The sequence below is a fragment of the Lissotriton helveticus genome, chromosome 1_1 (assembly GCF_964261635.1).
Source record: "Lissotriton helveticus chromosome 1_1, aLisHel1.1, whole genome shotgun sequence".
Classification (NCBI taxonomy): Eukaryota; Metazoa; Chordata; class Amphibia; order Caudata; family Salamandridae; genus Lissotriton; species Lissotriton helveticus.
The window spans coordinates 1380431805-1380457713 of record NC_136057.1 but is presented as its reverse complement, the minus strand read 5'-3'; the positions used below and the strand labels follow the sequence as shown (position 1 = coordinate 1380457713).

Sequence of the window (25909 nt, the reverse complement as noted above, 5' to 3'; positions counted from 1 at the left end):
TAGATGTCGGTAAATGTATGGCATCTAACAGGGCTTGAATAAGGAGACCATGCTGAATCTTGGTTCCATGAGAAGTCATAAAACCTCTCTCCTGCCAGAGCACTCCGAAGTCGTGTACAACTCCGAATGCGTAACGTGAATCTGTGTAAACATTAACCTTCAGGTTCTTGGCATGTATACAGGCTTGTGTCAGAGCGACTAGCTCTGCTGCTTGAGCGGACAGAGTATCAATACGGTGTGTTTCAATAACTTCAGTATCAGTAGTCACTGCATACGCGGCGACTAGTTCTCCTGTACTAGTTCTCATACATGAACCATCCACATAAAGTGTCAGGTCAGGATCTGGTAACGGAATGTCTGTCAGGTCTTGTCTTGGCTTTGTCGTAATGTTAACTACTTCCACACAATCATGTGGGTCTGGATTTGAATTAACTGATGGTAACAGTGTAGCAGGATTCAGAACGTTGCAGCGTCTAATTTCTATGTGTGGCTGGAACAGTGTCAATTCATAACCTGTTAAACGTGCAATTGTCAAGTGCTGAGTTTGTGTTCGGTTTAAAAGAACTTCTACTGAATGTGGGACCTGTACTGTCAGGGAATGTCCTAAAACTATGGAATCACTTTGTCTGATAGCTAGTGCTGTGGCTGCAACTGACTTGAGACACGCAGGCAACGCCTGGGCGACTGGATCTAATGTGCTCGAAAAATAAGCACAGGGCTTGTATTGACCTGCTTGATCTTGTGTGAGAACAGATAATGCTGTACCTTCACGTTCTGTAACGAAAAGTGTAAAAGGCTTACCGTAGTTCGGTGTAGCTAGAACTGGAGCTTGACATAGGGCTTTCTTTAACTCGTTAAAACTAAGTGTATGGTCAGATGTCCAAGGGAGGACAGTCGATACGGCTGCCTCCTGTGTCGTTAACTGTATCAGTGGCTTGGCTAGGAATGCATACTGGGGAATCCATTGTCTACAATAAGAAGTAAGGCCGATAAAGGCACGTACCTCCTTCTGGGTTCTGGGCTGGGGAAGACTCGCTATTAACTGGATACGGTCGGGTGTCAACTGCCTACCCCTCTTGGACAGCAAGTGTCCTAAGTATACCACTTGCTGGACACAAAATTGAAGCTTCGAAGGTGACACCTTGTGCCCCATCTCGGCTAGAAAATACAGAACTGTAAGTGATGCTCGCTCGCAAGCACGTTCAGAACGGGCTGTGATCAGTAGATCATCGACATACTGGAGCAGGGCAGTGTCAGTTGGCATGTGAATGTTGTCTAGTTGTCTCTTGAGTGCTTGACTGTAAATACTAGGACTTTCTGTGAAACCTTGAGGAGCGCGTGTAAACATATAGCTCCTTCCATTTAAACAGAATCCGAAAAGAAACTGGCTGTCTGGATGAATTGGAACACTAAAAAATGCATTCTTGAGGTCAATGACAGTGAAAAACATGGCTTCGGAATCAATGGCTGTTAACAGGGAAGAGATGTCTGGAACAACTGGGTACTGAGGAATTATACATTTATTAAGCTCTCGTAAATCAATCACTAATCGATATACTGGGGGTGCATTTGGATCAGTACGTTTCATGACTGGAATGATCGGAGAATTGCATACATTGGAGTCAGTTTCTACAACTACTCCTTGAGCCATGAGCTCGTCAATAATTTTGGATAAGGCTGCTACAGCCTCAGGTGGCAATCTGTACTGTCTGATTCGGGGTAACACTACACCTGGCTTGAGAGTCACACGATGGGGTGTGATTTGCATGTAACCTACATCAGTTGGACCTTGCGCCCATAAATGCTGCGGAACATTAGACAATCTTGAATCAAAATCTCGTAACACATAGTGACCCTTAAAGTCACGTAGGAACAGACGTATTCCCTCTGGGGAACAGCAAATAACTGCACCTAACTCTTTCAGTGTCTTAATACCTAACAGATTTTCTGGACATGACTTAGTAAGTAACAGATCAGTAGTACGGGACAATGGACCTACTTCTAGAGTAACTGGCTTTGATATCTCATTAACGATGGGTTTTCCTGAAAATCCAAGGGAAACATTTCTTGAGCCTGAGAGCGGAGCCCCTGGAACTTCGGCATGACTAATTGTGGTCCTACTTGCCCCTGTATCGATCAAAAACTTTCTGTCTTTCCCTAATACTTGACTATGAACATAGGGACCTTCTTGATCTACAGGTATCTCGATGAGAGGCAAGCCTACCTCCCTCTCTAGGCTGTTTCATGAATATGACTGGTACTCTGGATACTCAGACTGTGCATACTGGTACATCTGCGATGTAACATGCTGTGTTGCAGCAATAGGCTGCGGTACTGTAACTGTCTGTTGTGCATTCTGTGGCTGAGGAATCTGTGAAACTAGTTCTTGTCTCGGCGGACGTGGTCTTTCTTTAGTCTTACCAGTAGCTATGTTGTGTTTCAGAACTGCACACTCGTTTATAAAATGACCTGGCTGTTTACAATAATTGCAGTTCCCTTTAACGGGAGCCGCAGGATGACTGGCTTGATTCGGACCCCTCTTCTGACTGTCTTGAGGAACAGATTGTGCAACTAGCACTTTCATTTTCGTGTCTTTCATACGTTTTCTTTCGTGTTCTTGTTCTTCTCTAATTCTATTCTGGTGATACTGGAGCATCTGGAGCATCTGGGACGGAGTATTTGCTTGCCAGGTGCTTTCGACTTTCAAAACTCGATTTTTAATTTGTGGACTTGAATTCTCGACTAATTTGGTAACGAAAAGATGAGGGTATGACTCACTACTTATCTTGAGACCACTGTTAATACTGAAACATTTCTCGAATCTAGAATAAAAATCACTAATGTCCTCGTCTTGCTTCTGTTTACAGGCTGAGATTGCATCCCAGTCTTCTTTCCTAGTTGTCAATAATCTGGGTAAAACTTGAATCAATAATTCTGGTAATTCTTTACATTTATCTCCAAGACCGGTACCTGGTACTCGTGCCTTGTCTTCAGCTTCTAGAGCTGCCCAATCGATCTTTTTCTCTCCCACCTCCCATTCTTTTTCTTTTAACTTTTCATACACCCCTGCGGGTAACAGGACCTTTAACATTTTAATGATATCTGGGTAAGTGTATTCTCCCATACGGAGCATGTCTTTTAATTCTCTATGGAACCCTGCTGGATCTTTGTCATGACAGGGAATTAATTTCTTCATTTCAAGAAGTTCCATCTTTGAAATCGGAGTGCATACAAACACTCGTTGCATTACGCCACCCGCCCCTTGGACTGGGTGGACTTCTCGTAACGGATTCTGTTTGTCTATGTAAAACGATTTACTTTCTGGGGGTGAGACATGAACAAAATGCGGGTTCAAAAACGTTCTATATTTGTGGCGCTGTTCTAGAATGACAATAATTAAATCGGTACCTAGACCTCTCCATTTATACTGGAGTAACTCGTTCAGGATATCGTGTAACGGGCCTGGATCAGAATGTTGACCCTCATACAGAGTAATGAGGTGCTGGATCATATACATACCCACCAGTCGTTGCTCGGCTGGGGGCAGTTTCAGAAACATTTGTGCCACTATTTCGTCTGGAAAAGTGGTAGAATCAGTAATCCATCGGACTGCTGATCGGGCTAGTTCTTGTTCATGCATGGTACTTAACTCACTATAACCGACTCGTGATTTCAGAATGTGATCGGTAGCTTGAAATACTTGTTCTAGAGAACCTTGTTCTGGTGCTGGATGATGAAAAACAGACTTGGGTTCTAGGCGTAAATGGCGATCTGGAAATCTGGATTTTCCTACATACGCTATTCTGGCGGGATTCTCGTTCTCTTCCTCTTCAGGATCAGAGATACTTTCTTTCTCGCTTACTTGTGCTGCTTTACGCTGTTCGTGTAACCTTACTATTTCTTTACGAATTTTCTTGTACATACTCTCCATGGCACTGACGGTCTTGTGCTTACCCTCGGCTATATTATCACTCCACCTTGTTAGGATTCTCATTTCGGCGGGATCTTTAGACGGGTAATCTTGTTCTCTTATTAGACAATTGATCAGGAACTTTAATATCATGAGCTGAATCTCGGCTTTTCTTTGAGACATAATCTCGCCTATACTTTCTGGATCATCCCCTGTACGGATGAAACGATATATTCTGTCTAGATCTTCTTTCATATTCGGTAAGGTGACTAGATACTCGGTCACCCTCCTTACGCGTACTGAATATAAAACCATGTTATACTCGCCTGGGACTGTGTCATAGACACATTCGGCAAGGGCTTGTCTGATTTCTGTAACAGACTTATTACTTTTAGGAGTACGCTGTGATGCTTGAGCATGTAATTCGAGTGCTGATAAACGCTTGTGTGGCGGCGGGGTTTGAGGAGGACCTCCTCCTGCGGCCCCTAGACTAGAATCGTCGACTGACATTCTTCGTGCTTGCAGGGTCGGTAATTGTAACGTGGGCTGAACTTGTACGGCAGGCTGACCCGGGGGTACCGTAACAGGTACTCCGGTGTCTGGAGGAACGGGAAGTGCCTGATTTACAGGGACAGGTGGAGCGCGGACTGGATTTGCATATTCTGGAACTGTGTCGTCCAAATAGGACGAAATAAAAATATCAGCTGCGGTCGGTTTGTGACGTAGCTTGGTCGGAACTAATGGTGGCGGGAAATTACTGGATGCCTCTGGGGTCGCTTTTGGCAAGCCTTCGGCAAGGAGAGGATACATACCCTTAATAAGGGCATGCCTCTGTCGGTCTGACTGTTCGGCTTTGACTTGTTCACCTATCTCGATTAATTCTCTTTCTTGAGCTCGTTCTTGGGATTCTCTACTTAATTCTGACTTTCTGACTTCCTTTTCCGTTCTTCTATGCGCTTCCTTACGCCATAACTCGATGGCATCTTTCTGTGACTGTCTGGCTTTCTTTTTCCATAATGCTTCTTCTACTCGCATGATACATTCGGCATCCCATGTACCCGATACGGGCCATCTATACTTTTCTTCTAACTGTTTGGTATACTCTACCCACAAATCTAGATACATTATGGCGCTTATGCCATGTTTCTGATACATAAAGTGACCTGGACTGTCCCTAGGCGGGACAGGAACTGCTTCCTCTAACAGACCCTTTCTGGTTTTTAACTGACGTAACTTGGAAAAGAGCGGCATTCTAAACTTGAATCGGAACACAATACAATACACGAAAAACAATAACAATTGGGGAAACAATTCAGGCATACCACGACATTGGAAATACATTAAACAATATCATAACATAACAGTTCGAACAGAATACTACCTGAAAATACTGAAAACAGAAACAGAACAGAATTCTCGAGAACGGAACAGACTAGAGTTGCTGGATGCACTGCTATAACAGTACGGAACATACCGGTCCCATAAAGGAACGCATCAAGACCCGTATCCACCTAGGTGAACACTTCGTTTGTGGGCTTGGGTACCACCAACCCACGGACCAGGAGTCAATTTAGACTGACCCTGTCTAGATACTACCCCAGCAATGGTACTCACCGGGCAATACGGAACGGAAAGCCTCGGACGGGACTGGACTACGACGGACTTCGGACTTCGGACTTCAGTTACGGGTGGGCCTCCGGATACCTCGGACCTTGGACTCTCGGCTTGGGCTCTGGTCGGGACTCGCCGCGTTCCTCCACCGTCTCGTTTGGATGCTGGACCGCCTCCTCCGTCTCCTCCGTGGGCCTGAGGGATACTTGGAGCAGAAATATCTGCCAGTGCACGGTATGGTTCCGTCACGACTGCAGAGGGTCAGGGGGTCGGCGTGGCTTCACCGACGCGTGGGGAAAGGGCAAGTCCCTATTCGGGCGCCATTATGTGGTAAATAAATAAATAATACCCTATTTTTGACTAGACTTATAGCATAACAGATAGCTCAATAAATAAGAGTCAAGATTCGAGGTAGTAGGAGTTTCTGCAGGTTTATTACAGCATAAGGGCAGGATCAGGACAACCTGCATAGGAACAGAATGACAGGGCCCAGCAGGACAACTGGGGCCCAGCAGGGGAAAAGAGGCCCAGCAGCTGCTGGGGCTAGGTCTGGGATGAGCGAGCTAACATTTAATAACAAAACATTGACTTATATACATAGCGCGAACACATAGCATTACATTGCAGTAGGCGTAACAGTGGGTGGAGCAGAAGGCGTGACGCGTAGCAGTCGCGAAAGATAACAGTAAAAAGAGGTGTAACTGGGAGTATACATAGACATGTGATGCGAACGTAACAGAATATGTCATGAATGGGCGGAAACATAGGAGGGGGCTACCTAAGGAGCCGGGACCTCTAACCTAATGGTGCGCGAAAACTGGCAATGACGTATTACTAGGAGAAGCTGGGGGCTACGAACTCTGTGCTAGGAGCAGAGACTAGAGTCTGGAGGGTCGGAGCGACATGTACCTAAACCCTATCTGGTATCTGATGTTTAGGGAACATGTTGATATGAACTAGAAGTCATGAGGGGAGAGGCTAACTTGACTCTAAGACTGGACCATGCATTATTCTACATGTAGTGCGTGATGAAGAATACTAAATGACCATTAAATACAGTATTTCTCTAACGTGGAGCCGAGTAGGCTAGACAATGACGGAAACTATTGATGCAGTTCAGTAGCTTAGGAATGCAGAAGAGGAGGACTGAACTGATAGCTGGAACTATAACATACTTTTGGCAGACTCAGAGGCAGAGCCAAGCTGCACCGGGCACTGCGAGGCAGGAAGTAAGTGAAGGGTCGAGGATACAGGTGGGGGCTGTATCGCTCCTCAGCGAGGCTTTCAGGAGACAGGAGCTGAATCCAGGGTCCGGGCCCTTTTGAGGCCTAGAAACGGGGATTTTATAATGGAATAACGTGCACACTGAGAAACGTGGCAACATTACTTACACAAGCCTGATATTCGTAGTATTCACGAGGATTGGAAACTAACATACTAGAGGTGGACACAACTGTAATTGCGTCATTAATCGGACATGGGGAATAACATATGCATATTGATCATGCACACATAGCATATGATGGATGAGGCGTAGGGACACAGAACATGGCAAAATTTACTTTTCCACATCCTCAGTATTCTCGGCATTGTTAACTACCTTGATACTGGCTACCTTCTTTTTTGGAAATTGTAATTTCTTTTTTAGTTGAGCAGGTTCCTTGTCTTTGGACTTGGCGTGCTCTTCTCTTTGTTCTGATCGTCCTCTTCTTTCCGATTTCTGCGAGGAAGTCTGAAAAGATTGAGAGGGACGCGTATCAATGTCTTGCTATCTATCAGGTTTTTTTATATTATCCCTATTTCTAAGGTTATATCTTTTCCCAGAGGGGTCACTCTGGGGTGACCTGTGTCTTTGGTTCGGAGATTTCTCTCTTCGCCTAGGAGACCTTCCTCTGGACTGGAATTTCTTTTCTTTAGGATTGGATTGTTTGTTTCCATCCCAGTTCTTTTTTGGTGAATTATTATTAAAAAATATTTTTTCTGGACTTTCAGTCAGTTGCGGTTTTACTGGTATTCCACCTAAACTATCTCTACCTAGTTCCTCATAGGATTTTTCTAAGATTCTGGCAATTTCAGCTGGTTGGTCTGCTATATCTGTCTCTTTTAACCTCTGGCGGATCGCCACGTTGGCTGCTTCACCTTTTATGTTGGCTAATAATATAGCCGAGACCTGCTTGAAGTCTTTCAGTAATTTCATACCAAGAGTTAAAGCGGGTTCTGGACCGTATTCGTCTTGAATTTGTTTTAGCACATCTGGTATCACCGAAATGGATGGAACACCGTGCGTTTTTGTGTAGATGGAAGCAAAGACTGTACCCCAAGTGTCACAGTCTTCTATGTGTGGTGCGATTCCCATTGGGAGACAGATAGTCAGAATCCTGTGTTTTTCTAGCGGGGTGGTGTCAGGAAACACCGCCTCTATTTTGGTAATTTTCTGTGCCAACCAGAATGGTATTTGTTCCCGTTTAGCCGGTACTTTACCTAGGCAGGATTGGATGTTCTGTGGTGTAATTTTATTTGTGTTCCCCTGGTGAGGGGTCAGCTGTGGAAGTTTAATCGCTGGCTGAATTGTTGAAGTCCGCATCACATACTGAACTAATTGTCTATGAATTTTTATTAATTGTTTTAGCTGTGTTAACAGCTCTGCTGCAGACATCCCATTGATGTCTGGATGTGGTGTGTATCCGGCTAGGACCGGCCACGTTGCTCCTGGTCTACCTAAAGGACCGAGCCTGGTGATGTGATTATTATGTTTTAGGGCGCCATCAAATAAGAGCAAATGCTCTTGGAATTTGAGTGGTACTTCCACCTCCTCGAAAGGAGTGTACTCATTAGGAGGTTCCTCTATTTTGTAATAGTGGAAGTACTTTGTTACAGCATTTGCTGCTGGAAAATGTATCCATGAATAATATACCTCTGTCTGCCGATATTCGTGTGCCTCAATTACGAATATGACTGTGCCACCTCTAGGTGTCAGTCCATTTTCTATAAGTTTCAAGGTTATAGATTTTCTTTTAATGACCGGGATGAGTATTATATCCGGGTCTGCATTTTGTAGTGCAGTATCAGCTTCTGCTATGTCAGCTGCTAATCTAACTGCCTCTCTTTCTTCATCACTGTCTGTCATTTTACTGACAGGATGGTTATTTTGTTTGTTTGCAGATCAGGTTTCTTGTGGAAACAAAGGTTAGATGCACAATATTTTGGAACTGTTTATCCTTCAACGTTGACTATACCAAGAACCATACATAGGAGTTCCCTCCTGCGAGGTCTGGCGGATATAACCTTTCACCCACTCCAGACGTCTTTGGAGTATTATGGGAAAAGGGGTCTGAGTGAGAAAGCACGACTGAGTTACTCTAAATGTCTTACGTTAGTTTTATCGCCCTTTCCAAACGCGTTGGGCGCCATGTAGTGTAGTTCCTATCTTCCCAATAGGCTCTGCGCATTGGAATAATACCTACAGCAGTAAAGGCCTAGGCCAGACGTTAACTAGGTCTACTACTGTCGATACTAGACTTAAAGTTTTGGGTTTGCCAGCGTAGCTCAGAGTTCACTAGAAACTTTCTCGAATGTTCAAGGAGGAATTAACTTCCCTGATTAGACAAGAAGGGATTTAGTTTCTGACAACCATAGAACATGACAACTTTGCTCTCCCCTAATCAAGAGTCAATCTCGAGAGTCGTGTGAACAAAAGGCAAATTATTTTACTCAGTCAGTACGTGCATTCTTAGTCTCATCAGAATGTAGAGAAAAGGAAGTGACGGGCGTGTTCAATAAAAAGGTGTTATTTATTGATCAGTCTCTTTTCTCATACAAGAGAAATGGATCGATATTATTGCAATACTTATAGTTAAGTAAAGTGCATACATTAAAAGCAATAGTATAAAATAATACTGTAAAAACATTGATATGGTTTCTAAGCCATAAGATGTTTTAAAATGAATAAAATATATTACATACACATATACATTTGACTAAACGTACTCAACTGGTGTTTCTAGATACGCCTACCCCGTGTACCTGACCTAAGTCTAATACGTGGGTGGGAATAGATAGTTACAGTTTAAGTTAAGTTTGTTTTTGCCAAGTGAATAACTAAAGAATTCTCTGTGAGGGGTTATTCAGTTCTGTACCTGGAATTTAGGATGAATGAGGAATGGTATCTCTCTCTCTGGTCTCGATATTCCAGGCTGCCTGCGAGGGCTACCCGGAAACGCCGGTGCTGGATTCTCGGCAGTAGAAAGCAGCGCGTCTCCCAGCGCGTCAGAAAGGCGGGGCTGCGCCAGCGGGGTCTGCTCTGCTCTTCGCTTCGGCAAGTATGGCTGCTCCGTCTCGTCACCACGCGTGTGTTTGCATATGGCAAGATCGGTAATATTTATACCTTTAAGGTGCCGAGATTGACGTAAGGATGGACATAGATACGTCAATAAAGATGTCATACGACTTGCTCGTTAGCACATTCTTTTACTAAACTTCTCGGTGAAATCAAAACAATGGCCGCAGGGTTTTGCCCAGGTTGTCATAGGTTTGATTTGTTATGAGAACTCCGTATGCCTTATCAGGGGCTGGAGGAATATCGCTTGTCTAATTAGATCGCAAGTGTTATGACCTAATCAGATAACACGTTCCTGTGCCGTAGTGTGACTGCTTCAGATAACGGTATCTGCATCATGGGGGTTTTCTGCCTCATGGGCTGACTGCTAGTTAACTTGTTGGTTTGTTTAACTAGAATAGGGTCAGGAATAGGGGGATCGATTCAGAACCTATAGGAATACATGACAAGACTCGACGCTAGAGGTGCCCAGCGGCTAACGGTAAGTTTTTAATATTTTTAAATAAAATATTTCTAACCCCCGCACAAATCCCCCGCGTGACCACTCCCGCCTCACCACTCTTTGTTTATGGCGGCCCACACTGCCACACACCCTACAGGGTGTAGAGTACCGCGCATGTAGACAACTACCTTAGCGTCTCCCCAAGGGGTAGTAAGCGCTATATAAATGTTGCAATACAATACAATCAAGGATTGGCACTGGGTAACCAACGTGAATGTTTCACGATGGGTCGACCCATACCGGAAAGAAGGCAGGGGATTTTCAGACAAGACAAATTTACTATTGAACTGTGTGTGCTGCCTCTAGAGCACCAGCTACTAACATGCCAAATATACCTCCTTGTACCTTGTTATGTTCCTATGAGCTAGGACTTCTCGTGCACATTACACATGGAATCCACCTTTTCTGTGTCTGCTTGGTCTGGCTGCTCTGTGTTGACAGAACCAGAGCTCTCCATCTTGTATTCCAGTGCACTCCCTCCTACCTCTCCCAGCAGCCGTGTGGGCAGCAGGCCAGCAGCAGTCGCCCCTCCTGCTCTTTGAGACAGTGGGTTCCCATCCAGCCTGATGACTAGGCACAGGCCTTACAAAGCTCACCGTGCAGAGCCCGGGCTGTCTCCTCCCACGCACCGCTGCCCTGATGCCAACAGAATAATATTTTGTTGGCAGGGTGAGGCAAGAACGGATTTCCCAACACTGACAAACAAATCCACGTCAGTAAAACAACAGACATCTGACTGTCTGCAGATACTGCAGGTGGGCGAAGCACAGGGTTGGAAGCAAGCACGAACATTCCTCAGCACTGCTCGCGCCATTTGACAATGAATTCCTGTCTGCTCAAGCCCCTATATCCTTCTCTGCAACTTATCTGCGTGTCCTGACTACAATTCGTTGAAATGCCTTGCCCAGGTTCAGATTAACGACCTTTATTATTATGTCAGCATAATGTTTTTTGGACTTTGGCACAGAGATTACCAAAGAAGATGTATTCAGTTTCTTTTATTACGTTTCATGTTATTTCCCTGTTTCATTTTATTGTGTTTTTTTCGGATCTATTCTACTTTACTCTTCTTTTCCTTTTGTTCTGTTTTATTGTGCTCTACTTTGCTTATATTTATTCTTTTATTGCAGGCAATTCAATCTTATGTTATATTATATCGTTCTATTTTAGTCCATTTTACCTTAACGTATAGTGCTTTATTTGATTTATTTTTTCTATTTTGTTGCATCCTGTTTTCCTTTTGTTCAAATGCCAGAGACAGAGGTGCCAGAAGCTGATGAGCATCTGTCACCAGAGGAGGCATGCAACACACCAGACAAGGAGAGAACAAACCAGACCATTTCAGAAGGCCATGTTAAGAGCCCATCCTCATGTGTTACGGGGACGGTGACACCAAATGAAAGGTGATGGCAGACAAAGAGCTCTCCTTCAAAGCTCTGAGTTTGTAATCAGATTAAGTATAGATTTATTACAAATTCAAATCCAGTGTAATATAAATCACTCTCAGGTACATTGCGTAGTAGTGCAGGATTGTCGAGGGACTTCCAGCTCTACGAGCGAGCAACGTTCGTTCTCAGTCGCAAGTGTCCAATATCCTACTGTATACTGTGTTCTTCTTTTATATACTGTTACCATGTATTTTTGTTTGCTCCATATGTAACTCATGAAATTGACACAATATTTGTGACAGAAGATGGGATCACATCACACCACTCCTGATCACCCTAAAATATCTCCCTGTAAGGACAAGATGTAAAGTATAGATGCACAGGAATCAGTAATTAGAAAGATTTATTGCAAGAACACGGGAGCGGGGTAGGACACAGCCTACACAAGACTTCTTCCACTTCAACTGCCCTCTGTTAGAGCTTCTGGAATCTTGCTAAGCAAGAACTTGGAAGGTTAAGTGAAAACAAACAATTCTAAATGTAATCAAGACACGACACATATTCCCCCTTGAGGAAAATAAAAATATATATATATATAAAAAGGAATAAAATAACAAACAAAACAAAATAAAATAAGCAAACAAAATCCTCCAACCATTTGGGCTTGGAGAATTCACGTTTTTTGATACATTTTTATGACCACTAGAATCAAAATGATTGGTGTTATCAACAGATTCACAATGACAGTTATCATTTCCACAAATGTCAGTATTGTTGACTGTTTCAGGTGTAGTAACAGAATTTTCAACTCCCTCAGGTGTAATACCAGAATTTTCAGAAGTTTCCGATATTACAACATCACCCTGATCCTTTTCAACAATTTCATCAAAATCACTCAAATACTTGTGAGTGTGTGACGTGGGGACAATCAAATCATTTTTCCCTTTGTATATGGCAATTCTTCTAATGTTACACACTATCCCATCCTCGTCGCCAATTGTAAAGTATAGATGTACAGGAATCAGTAATTAGAAAGATTTATTGCAAGAACACAGGAGCGGGGTAGGACGCAGCCTACACAAGACTTCTTCCACTTCAACTGCCCTCTGTTAGAGTTTCTGGAATCTTGCTAAGCAAGAACTTGGAAGGTTGAGTGAAAACAAACAATTCTAAATGTAATCAAGACACGACACAAGATGATTGCCTCTACACAGTATTGTTATTCACTCTTTTAACTTGACCGTTGACTACCTCAATGCTGTATTGCATGTTTTTCTTTTGGTCTTCGCGGAACCTGTAAAGCGCTCTGATATCTTCAGGTCTAGCCAGTGCTTTATAAAACTCGAAATAATAATAAATACAAAAATGAATCTATCCTTTTTTTGTTTTATTGTATTTTATTTCAGAGTTCTGTGCGGCACAGAGAACAGTGGAAGGATTCACTGATCTGATTCACAGTATGTAGATACTACAATTTAATCATTTTCTGCAAGTCTGGCTGGGGTCTGAGCAATGACCAGGCTAGCACTCGTCTGACTTGTGCTCAGTCAAGAGAGGGATTTGGAGGGTGGACCCCTGCACAAGATGGCCTTTTTCGGCCTAGCAGCAGTAGCTGAAATCTGGTCCTTTATAGATTGGGTAGTTTCTGTCCATGTAGCCAACCTTGATTTCTCTTACACCTCTTTCCTTATTCATGAGATTTATTTGTAAAATAATACGCATTTTACCCGCCTTCAAAAAGGTGCCTTGATTCTGCTCATGCCACCGACTCCCAATCTTGCACCTTCAGTATATACTCCTTAGACACCATCTCTCCCTGGTGCAAGTTGCAATATTGATTACTCTATCTTCTCTAATTACCTCTCTTTTTTTTGGTGTATACAGGCAAGCACCCACTTGCCCCTTTGCCTAAGCTAGTGCTGTGTATCTGCTCATATGTTGTACTCCTAACAATAACTATGCATTGTGCACCCCTCTCTCATATGCCTCCTTTGCCTTCTCTTTACTAGGTGAGGTGCCCCAAACAAGATAAGAGCATCTAAGCTGATCACTCAAGCATGACACCACAATGTTTCCCCAGAGTATCAAAACAAGCATAACACTCTGCCAGCCATGCACCACGGCGTAGTGTGCTACCCATCTGAAAAAGCACTTTAGCGCACCCCAAAGTTGTATGAAGTGATACATAAATGCTATGTGCACAGCAACTTCAGCGGGCTCATCTCATCCGGAAGCTGACATCACCTATGACGAGGAACACAAGACCTCTCCTCTGCCCACTGAAAGCAACGGTCAGCGTGCATAGTCAATGACAGTCCGAAAACATTCACATGCTTCATCGTCAATTTGCCTCAGTTTTGACTGCCCTCGCACTATTACCCCAGTTGTGCTTACTGTGGCTGTTTGAGCTAAGTAGCTTCTCAAGCAGGCCCAGTCGAGAGGGTGTTACTCTGGGTCGTGTCCAGCAAAGGGCACATCACACCCCCCAGTGTCATGATGTCACCCTGATTCAACCAAATGTCTGACGTGCACCTGGACAGAACAACATTGGCATCCGCTTCAGACAAAATATGGAAGTTTGGAGGGTATTTACATCACGTTGGATTGCACCTGTAGTGCTCATTGTGTGCCGCTGTTGGCATTGGTGTGCCTAATCCCTCTATAATAGGAATCTCCAACCTTTTCTGTAGTGAGAGCTATTTCTGATAAGTGAAAATCATCTTGAGCTACTGAAGGCTAAGCAACTCGTGCATTGTTACCAGACACCCCCACTCCCAGCTTTATTGACTTTGTGGCAGGTGTATTGAGCGTTTTCCCGTTTGCGAACAGAAAAAAGTCTTTTGGGATGTATCATCCCAAAACGCAATTGCAAAAGAGGGAATCGCAATTTTTGCAATTACCTATTTTGCAAATGCATTTAGAGAATCGCAATTTGCGACTCTCTAAATGCAATGCAGGAGGCGCTTTTTAAATTGCAACCCTGCTTTAAGGAATCGCAATTTACCACCGACTTCAAGTTGGTGGTAAATTGCAAGTCCTTAGAAAAATGCAAAATTTTGCATTTTTCTAAGTGTCATGTGGCGCACATAAGGGCATGTGTGAGTGCGACATGTTCACACATGCACATTTCAGGGGTGCAACAACGTGTCCTTTTGGCACCCTCGCACCCTTGAAATTGCATGCGCAATTTGCGAGTACCTATTGGGTACTCGCAAATTGCACATGCAATTCCAATTCATTATTATGGACCTCTAGGCCCATAGGAATGAATGTGAAGGCATTCCTTAATTGTGAATCACAATTTGCGACTCAATATTAAGGGATATGTAGGAATCGCAAAATATTTGCAAAAACCTACATACATTGCATTTTGCTAGTCTATAATAGTGAATCGGTAAAATTCGCTATTATAGACTCGCAAAATGTCATCTTGATACATCTGGCCCTTTAAGCCTAATGTCCTTAAAGCCAGATGCTATGGTTTGAACAAAATACTTTGACTAGGGGCACTGTGACAAGGCTGCCATGGGTGTCAGTGAGAGCGTGGTCTTTGGGGATGTATGAACATGGGTGCATATGTATAGGATATATGTGTACGGGTGACTGAGGGACTGTATCACACGTACTTGTGGCACAGGACATGATTTTTTCCATATGACACAGCTAAATGTATAACACAATTGGGAAAAATTTGAAGAGCAGAAAAATGTTCTGCAAACAGTTTTAGAATATGTAAAACATTTCTGCACTTTAAATTTCTCCAACTTAAAATAATGGCAGTATTTTTCACTTATAAATTTAGCACTCTATTGAGAAAATTAAACTGAAGAGCTAACTTGGTTTAAATGGATCCATAAAATTCATCATTTAAGTTTTCTTTCATTTCCAAGTATTAGCTGTACAAACACCAAGCATCTTGCTCCCAGCGGCCTGTAGACATGGTGTCATATTTAAAACAGAAAAATATATTTGTTTACATGAGGAGGAAATTAAGTGAATAAACATGCTCCATAAAACAATAAGACATATTTGTCTTAATTGAAAGCTGAAAATGACATTAATACTTAATGTTTCATTTTAAAATTTCTGCCATTTCACAAAATGTCTTCCATTTCAAAACAATTAACATTTTTCAGTTATAAGAATGTCACAGAATCTACGGGCCACTGGGAGGAAAGGCCTGTCTGTTACTTGTAAATGTGACCTTTTGAAATGGGAGGAAATGTAAATGAAGAGTTAATCGTTAAGGTAATTTTTCATTTTCATTTTCTCCCATCTCAAAGCATTCAGAAACATATTTTTGTTTCCAAACGCCAATATTGAGTCAAAGAGGATTTTTATTTGAGAGTTAAATAATTCAGTGCTTCAGTTCTTTATCTCAGGCCCTGCTCTCTGCAGTCTGATAATAATAATGTAAAGACTCTCCCTAATGTTAAAATAGAAAAAGGTGACCCTGTGCTAGTTTTAAATGAACTCAAGGCTATGAGCTTCTTTTAAGGGTGTCTGGGAGCTACTGGTAGCTCCTGATCGACTGGTTGGAGACGTATAACATACGATAGTGTCACAATACCCCATGGCACTGTGTATGGCTGATGTCTATCAATCAAGCTCTTAGGGACATAGGCACATTTCATACTGCCTGTTCAAGCTGTCACTGCTAACGCCATACTGTGACCGGCCACTGGGTGTCAGTGCTGCACCGCTATGCGCCCACTTGCTCAAGGACACTAGTCAGTGCCATGCTGCCTCCGTCCTATGAGCGTCACTGATACACAGGAATCTGCCACCCTTAAGCCCTCCTGCAATAATGGCTGGTCAGTAACTGTGAGTTTGAAGTCACTAAAGTAAGTAGGACACATACCGAAGGAGTTCACTAACCTCTCTGCCGTGCTCTCAAAATCTTCTATCTGTGCAAAGACAGCCGCGATCTCACACTTCAGCTTCTGAGGGTGGAAAAGAAAAAAACTATTTCTGTATTTTAGCAAAAAATGGCAATGCAAGGAACGGAAACAGGACAAGAGAGCATGAAAGGCAGACGTGTGAAACTCGAGAGCACTGAAAAGTGTGTCGTAAAAGAAGAGAGATGATGATGTAATAACATTATTTTAAAAAAAATGCACACATATAATAGCTCCTTGTTATTACACAGTGGCTCCCACAGATGTGTCTCTCAATAGTGCTGTCAATACATGTATTGATCTTGCACTATTCAGTGGGGGCCGGACTGGCCACTGTGTCACACTGGCATTTTCCCTGTAGGTTACATGCTAGAAGGATCCTTTCAAGGCTGGATGAGGCACCATGACCCAACCATGAAACCCCTCATGACCCCATTCTCGTTACGGCCTCCTGCAGTGTGGCAGTCTGATTTTAACAATTTTGCTAGGACTAATTATGGTTCCCAATCCGGTTTTGTATCCACTGGTACTCAATTCGTTACATTAGAGTTACAATAAAGTGTGTCTACATGATTAAATCAAGGTTGGTGCACTCAGGGCCTTATTTAGAGAGTAGCAGATAGGACACTGCACCACAAACATGGCAGATGCCCCTTGGCAGTATTACAAGTCCATTCACCTACATGTTGAAATAAAACCCCTGCAGCAAGTGGGCTACCCCATTGAGCTATCTGATTATCAGTTGAACCTTTGACCTGCAAGCTGCACAGACAGGCAACTCTGCAGCACGCAGCCAACACTGCCGCCGGGATGTGTGTCTAGTTTCCCCATCATTTTATTAGATTTGGCAAGTCCTATACTTTTATCCTTCTAAAGATGATAGAATAGGTGGCCGGTCAGTATCCGATTTTATTACTGATAACACCGAGAGGTCACAATTGTCCATCTATGATTGCTCTCTGTGATCTGCAGACTGCACACAGATCACTGCTGCAGGTGTGAACCCCACCGAGACGTTTAAAATATTAAAAATGTGTTTGTCAGCAGAAAAAAGGGTTAATATCATGCACCAGTTTTAAACCTTTATAAGAGAAGGTGCTTGTAATGACACTTCTGTTGCTGCTACTACAAGCCTTTACACCCACAGTCTCATGGCCTTGTAATAAATAAAATAAATAAAAAATCATGGCCTTGTAAATATGTCCAGAAGGAAACAACCGATATCTTTCAACCTGGCATTGACTAGAATTTCCAGGCATGAATTTTTCATCAAACCTCCCGAAATGTGTTCTTTTTATTGATCTTCGAATCATACAGAAATATGGGTATTTCAGAGTTTCCTGAATCGCTTTGTTCCGGGTTACTGGAAAGGCTGTGTTAAACACAACACAGTTTACACCTGTGATCTGCAGGCTATGCACAGTAGGCGGCACCCCGCTTGTTATACAGGCCCAGGGGAAGAGTGCAGGCTGACGGGTGAGACACATAGAATGTCATTTGAAGGAAGAGCATGGAAACAGAGGACGGAGGCGCAGAAGGGACGGAAGGGACGGAAGGGGCGGGCCATCACCTGAATGTCATCCAGCAGCTCTTTCCTGTGCTGTCTGATCCGCTCCAGTTCATGCTGCTCAATCTTGCTGAGGTCAAGGGTCGCTGAAAATGATAAAGAAAGAGACAATTTAAATGACACAAATTGAAACCCGGTTTTAGTTAATTAGTTAATTTTAAATGATTACAGCAGGAACAGCAACTTGTTTTGCCCTCACGACAAATCTTCTCTCTGATCTAGGCCTAGGATGGGAGGGGGGGACAATTAGACCCCTCCAGGCCCATATCAAGATGGAAGGGTGCAGCATTCATTGGTATTCATTTCGGTTTTGCCAGACTTGCCCATTGCTACCCCTGGCACTGCTTTTGAGACGCCTGGCCTCAGAGGTGGCCAAATCAGTGCCAGGAACACAGTGGCAGCTTTTCCTTATGGGCATCATTTAGGGCTGCACTATCTTTGTATTCTGCCAATTATATTATTACACTAATAGTATATATACATATATATATATATATATATATATATATATATATATATATATATATATATATATATAGAAGAGCGATTCCTTCCTCAATAAAAGATCCCACTGCACTTCGGTGCATGTCAATAGTTTATTCAAACCTGCTTGAGGAACGACACATGCGCCAAGGCATTTCGGTGCTCACACACACCTTGGCCATGACACAGACCATGTTTTACCATACTTTTTTTGTACTTTTTTCAAGCCGTGAGCAAGACTCAGTAGAGTTGAAACGCATAGGTGTTTGCTATGTTGAATAAATAAGTGTGGAATTATCACCAAAGGCTGGAGCGCAGTGTCTTTTTCAATAAAGTCGATGTGAAATTAACCATGGGGACCTGGTCCACCTCCATCGCTTGCACCAACAACGGAGTGCGTTGTTGTTTACAGATCGCTCTATATATCTATATATCTATATATATATATCTATATCTATCTATATATATATTCACTGAAAAAACCATAGGTTAGAGACCATATATAGTTAGCTGGACATTTTATTGACATAAAACCAATGAAATTCCATATATAGTTAGTTGCACTAACTATATATCGCGCACCCGCAATCCACTGCTGATGATGTCACATATTACATCATTCATGACATGGTCAGTGACATCACTGATGACATCACTGATGACATCTCAAATGACATCACTGATGACATCACTGATGACATCTCAAATGACATCACTGATGACATCATCTAGTGTCTGTGTGTTTTTGTAAAGTTTAAATATGTTTTACATATTGAAGAATGAGTGGATGTATGGAAGACTGAGTGTGTGTGTGGCTGGCTGGGAGGTGTGTGACTCTGTGCATATCAATGTGTACTTGTATCAGTGATTGTATAAGAGAGTAAGTATGTGTTAGTATATGTGTGAAAAAGTATGGTGTTCTGTGTTTAACTGTATAGATGAGGAAATCGAAGTGTGATTGATTCTTCACAGGACTGACTAGGTGTATGAGTGCATATAATAGTGTTGTAATAATGAGTGACTGTATGTATGAGTGATTGTATGGGTGAATGAGTGAATGTGTTTGTAGACGTAGGAATCAGTGAGTGCGTATGTAGTAACTGGTATTGGTGTGTCATGATGTCATCAGTGATGTCATTTGAGATGTCATCAGTGATGTCATTTGAGATGTCATCAGTGATGTCATCAGTGATGTCACTGAAGTATGGTGTTCTGTGTTTAACTGTATAGATGAGGAAATGGAAGTGTGATTGATTCTTTACAGGACTGACTAGGTGTGTGAGTAACTCCATGGATGAGTGGCAGTGTGTGAGTGTCTGCATAGGTGTATGAGTGCATATGATAGTGTTGTAATAATGAGTGACTGTATGTATGAGTGATTGTATGGGTGAATGAGTGAATGTGTGTGTAGACGTAGGAATCAGTGAGTGCGTATGTAGTAACTGGTATTGGTGTGTCATGATGTCATCAGTGATGTCATTTGAGATGTCATCAGTGATGTCATCAGTGATGTCATTTGAGATGTCATCAGTGATGTCATCAGTGATGTCACTGACCATGTCATGAATGATGTAATATGTGACATCATCAGCAGTGGATTGCGGGTGCGCGATATATAGTTAGTGCAACTAACTATATATGGAATTTCATTGGTTTTATGTCAATAAAATGTCCAGCTAACTATATATGGTCTCTAACCTATGGTTTTTTCAGTGAATTTTCAAGGTTTTGTAAATGCAAATTCCTAACTATATATGGTCTATAACCTATGGTTTTTTCAGTGAATTTCATTGGTTTTTTAAAAGCTAATATCTATAGCTGTAAAATATATTCTTTATTACGTGACGTATCATGTAGCCACGTGAGACGCCTCATGACGCGTCGCATAACCGTGACGTATCGGCTCTGCAGCGCAAACAAAACCCGTAACGTAAGCGTGCCGGAGCACGCTTACAGATATATATATTTTTTTTAACCCTAATTAGACAAAATCCACATGTGCACATATCTTGAGGCCTTGCAAAGGCACATCAAACAAACAGTCCCTACAATTTTGCCAAGTTTGCTGGAAATCTATTCCCTTAATTTTTTTTTACTGTTTCTCTTGGTTTTCCCCTTGTTACGCTTACCGGGACGCTACCCGGTACGCGAACCGGACGCTCCAAAAACACAAGATGGCGGACTCCCGTTACGCTGCCGGTTAGCTGCCCGGTTCGCGTACCGGGAAGCGCCTCTACCGCGAAAAATCGCGGGGGACTTTAATATCCCCCTCATCAATCCTAGGGGGTCAGGAGGGGTTTACCTTGCCCCCTTTCCTTCATTTCCCTCTTCTTTTTTCACCACATCTTGTCTCTCGATCCTACCGAGAGACAAGATGGCGGCCGCTCCGGACTGTTTAGAATGTTGACAGACACCGGAGAGCCAATCAGCTTCGCTTCGCGAAGTTCCGTTACGCGTCAGGTACGCGAACCGGGGCGCTAACCGGAGCGCTGTCACAGATATATATATTTTTTTAAACGTTAATTTCTCAAAATCCACTGGAGCACATATATTGAGACATAGCAAAGGCACGTCGGGCAAACCATATCTACAATTTTGCCAAGTTTCATGTAAATCTATTCAGCCGTTCGAGCTAAAAGTGAGTCCAACCGCCCTATGGAAAAATGAATGGGAAAAACGCGTTTTGGGACCCCCCTTTTTTCTCGGCCCCTCCTTGACAAAACCCCCCCACATTTTTAGGGGCTGCTCAGAAACAAAATGTGCCATTTTCCTGAAAATTTCAGCCAATTCCGTCCACAAACGCCAAAGTTATTAGACATAGAATTTTCAGAAATCCCATAGAGAAAAAATCCTAACTATATATACCCACTGGCTATCGCCAGTAGGTAATATACATATATAAACATATATAATCTGCATATCTATATAAATATAAATGCATGCATACATATACATATATGCATACATAGGCATGTTATTTACATGAAAGTTTTAAAAACACTAATAAAAGCAAAGCTAAAAAGCCACCTCATTACAAACAGAATGGCTTTAACTTAAACGAGGGCGAGATCTATTGCATTTTCAATGCTTGTTTACTTTGGTTCTATCAAGAAGGCATTCAGATGTGTCACACATTTGCCATAAATTCTGAATGTTAGCACTCTAGTTGCTCATTAGATCACTGTAGTAAAGCTAGTGCTCACCAGGGAAGTCTGCTGCTAATCATGGTTTGCAGCCATTTTCCCGCATTTTTTATCCCACAGACTTTCAGTCCGCATACCATTATCCCGCAAGGTCATTGACCTCGCATACCATTATCCCGCATTTTTTCAAAACGCATGTGCATTTATCGCGCATGCCTTTACAAAGAATTACGTTTTAAAGGCATGTATGGTAAATGCATTTGCGTTGTGAAAACCACGATGACGAGAGAGGTAAGTGGGTTTGTGTTAATTTTTTCGTGGGTTAGTGATTGTGTAGTGTAGTGTTGTGTAGTGTAGTGTTGTGTTAGTGTAGTGTAGAGTTGTGGTGGTTGTTTAGTGTAGGGTCATGCTGGGGGTAGTGTTTTAGGGTTTAGGGCAGTGTTGTAGTGTTTGCGTAGTGTAGGGTCATGCTGGGGTGTAGTGTTTTAGGGTTTAGGGTTGTGTTGTAGTGTTTGCGTAGTGTAGGGTCAAGCTGGGGGTAGTGTTTTAGGGTTTAGGGTAGTGTTGTAGTGTTTGCGTAGTGTAGGGTCATGCTGGGGGTAGTGTTTTAGGGTTTAGGGTAGTGTTGTAGTGTTTGCGTAGTGTAGGGTCATGCTGGGGGTAGTGTTTTAGGGTTTTGGGTAGTGTTGTAGTGTTTGCGTAGTGTAGGGTCATGCTGGGGGTAGTGTTTTAGGGTTTAGGGTAGTGTTGTAGTGTTTGCGTAGTGTAGGGTCATGCTGGGGGTAGTGTTTTAGGGTTTAGGGTAGTGTTGTAGTGTTTGCGTAGTGTAGGGTCATGCTGGGGGTAGTGTTTTAGGGTTTAGGGTAGTGTTGTAGTGTTTGCGTAGTGTAGGGTCATGCTGGGGGTAGTGTTTTAGGGTTTAGGGTAGTGTTGTAGTGTTTGCGTAGTGTAGGGTCATGCTGGGGGTAGTGTTTTAGGGTTTAGGGTAGTGTTGTAGTGTTTGCGTAGTGTAGGGTCATGCTGGGGGTAGTGTTTTAGGGTTTAGGGTAGTGTTGTAGTGTTTGCGTAGTGTAGGGTCATGCTGGGGTGTAGTGTTTTAGGGTTTTGGGTAGTGTTGTAGTGTTTGCGTACTGTAGGGTCATGCTGGGGGTAGTGTTTTAGGGTAGTGTTGTACTGTTTGTGTAGTGTAGGGTCATGCTGGGGGTAGTGTTTTAGGGTTTAGGGTAGTTTAGTTGTTTAGTGTATGCTAAAGGCATATTCGTTCTAAAAGTTTTCGTTATTTTAATTTGCGGCCTAATAGTACATGCGGGATTTTTTTTGCAGACTGATGGTATGCGGGATTTCGTCATATATTCGCTAATCATACTTTCTATGGCAAAATGAACCCCCTCATTTTGTTCCTTTTTAAATTCAATGTTTTAAGAGTTACCACTTTATTCCAATCAAGATGGCTTCAGGTGTGCCATACCTTTGTAATAAGTAGGACTGTTAGCACTCTAGTTGTTCTTTAGAACACACTGGGACATTCTGTCATTGGGCTATAGTTGGGCTACATCTGGCTGATATTTGGGCTACATTTGTTTTTTTTTGTCTCTGGTGGCCATCTTTGGGCTACATTGGGCTACATTGGGCTACATTGGGCTACATTGGGCTACATTTGGGCTCCAACATATATATAGCCCAATGTAGCCCAATATATATTTTTCAAAGTTAATTTTCGTAAAAACCACTGGAGCCTATATCTTGAGACATAGCAAAGGCACATCGGGCTACCAGTCCCTACAATTTTGCCAAGTTTGGTGTAAATCCATTCAGCCGTTCGGGCTAAAAGTGAGGCCAACCGCCCTATGGAAAATTGCATGGGAAAAACACGTTTTGGGACCCCCCTTTTTTCTCGGCCCCCCCTTGACGAAACCCCCCAGGGGCTGCTCAGAAACTACATGTTCCATTTTCCTGAAAATTTCAGCCAATTCTGTCCTCAAATGCCAAAGTTATTCGACATAGAATTTTCAAAAATCCCATAGGAAAAAAATCTTAACTATATATACCTACTGGCTATTGCCAGTAGGTAATACACACATATATATATATATACATTGAAACAACTCATCAAGAAAAGGACAACGATGCCATGTCTCCTTGTGCGTATATGATTTATTCGCCGGTCACTGCTGAATGCGTTTCGCCTGTAAAAACAGGCTTGTTCACCAACCAGGTGAACAAGCCTGTTTTTACAGACAAAACGCGTTCAGCAGTGACCGGCGAATAAATCATATACGCACAAGGAGACATGGCGTTGTTATCCTTTTCTTAAGGAGTTGTTTGAATATTTGGGACCAGGCTCGGGAGGTCTCTCGAACGACGTGCCCTTCGCTAAGGAGCAGCGGCAGGGAAAACCCGAGCACAGGTTTTATATATATATAAATATATATATATATATATATATATATATATATATATATATATATATATATATATATATGTATATATATATATATATATATGAACAAATTCTCGCCTAACGCCAACGGCGCCACCAACTTTCCTGCCGGTAAGGAATGACGAAGAGTAGAAACCCAACCTGGTGCCAAACAAAGGTGCTTTATTCGTGCCTTTCAACTCCCAGCATGTCCGCCATGACGCGTTTCGCCTGTATCCACAGGCTTGACCACATGATGTGTATATATATATATATATATATATATATATATATATATATATATATATATATATATATATATATATATATATATATATATATATATATATATATATATATATATATATATCCATTAATGTTGTATCCCTTGACCTCCAGATCGGCGAAAAGGAATACACTAACTCCACTTAAAATGCAATAGGATTCCTTATTCTCTCCACATGGTAGTCATAGGGCAGCCTTGATCACATGAAGAAAGGGCTTACGGTAGGACATTTTAAACATTTTTTCTCTATTCATTTGCATATCATGTGACCCCCAAACAATACAGAAAAAAGACTATTTGCCGAGAATCTCACTTTTGAGATACCATTTTTAAAAGCAATGCTTAAAAGTTCAACTGTTATGTTTTTAACAGGACTTATACTCGGTGGCTGAATATACATGCAAAAATATTTATACTTATGCATACTGCTGTTAATTATGTTTTATCTGCATAGTCATGTTTCGTACGCATAATTCACTTCTCATCTGTGACACTGCTGCACATGTATAAATAAATAGATTTGCAATGAAGTGCACATTTATCTGAGATATATTTACACTGTATTTTATGCTCTCATAATCATAGATTTAATTTATACTTAAAATCATAGATTAAAACATCTTATGAAATATATTACTACACACATATGCTAGTACAAAATAAACTAAATATCTCATCAATAAAATCACAGTATTACTACATGGTCATAGAATGTGCAAAGTAGCAAGGCATACATTGAAACAATATCTAGCAGTTCCTCCTATTATACCAGCTTTAGTCTTCATGATTAGTCCCCTGCGTCTACCTATGTGCTTTTAATGTGCAAAATTATGCAATGGTGTGCAAAAAGTGCCAATAAAGTGCCTAGTATCAAAAGTACAAATACAAAAACATAAATACCATAGAGATATATTTTTTTACAAAAAGCACATTTTCTAAAATGTATACGTTTTTATAGGGTTTTTTATCTATAGAAATTATTGCTATTTACAGAAAAACAAATAGAGTAATTACATGTAGGTGCTCAAGAGGCTGTTTCACATTTATTGCAACCTTATTATTCCTAGTCGTATCCATGATAAAATTCAATTAATTCACGGTAATTATCATAACTGCTCTGTCATTTGAAATGTATACTACACTGCCAATTTAAAGGAAATTATATAGATCCTGCGTGGTGTTCAGACCGTAGATATATATTCACTGAAAAAAACACAGGTTTCAGGGATGTTACAGTTAGTCTGACATTTCACTCGTACAAAACCAGAGAAATTCAGCTGTTGTAGTTACCTGAGCTAACTATAACTCATACCCCCGCAATGCTCTGTTAATGATGTCACATATTACATTACTCATGACATGGTAA

General features: G+C 42.0%; 1 protein-coding gene across 6 annotated transcripts in view; it reads right to left on the bottom strand.

Moving 5' to 3' along the window:
* CYTH4 (cytohesin 4) overlaps window positions 1-25909 on the bottom strand; it is a 230443-nt gene that overhangs the window by 67080 nt on the left and 137454 nt on the right. For 5 of the 6 annotated variants that reach the window (XM_078683948.1, XM_078683968.1, XM_078683961.1 and 2 more), the window contains 2 exons: window positions 18216-18298; window positions 16626-16690 (listed from right to left, as the gene is read on the bottom strand). In XM_078683948.1, the coding sequence (XP_078540074.1) occupies window positions 16626-16690; window positions 18216-18298 (148 nt within the window). Of the gene's footprint in view, window positions 1-10704; window positions 10837-16625; window positions 16691-18215; window positions 18299-25909 lie in introns of those variants that run through there. The other variant, XM_078683977.1, reaches the window with a different exon arrangement.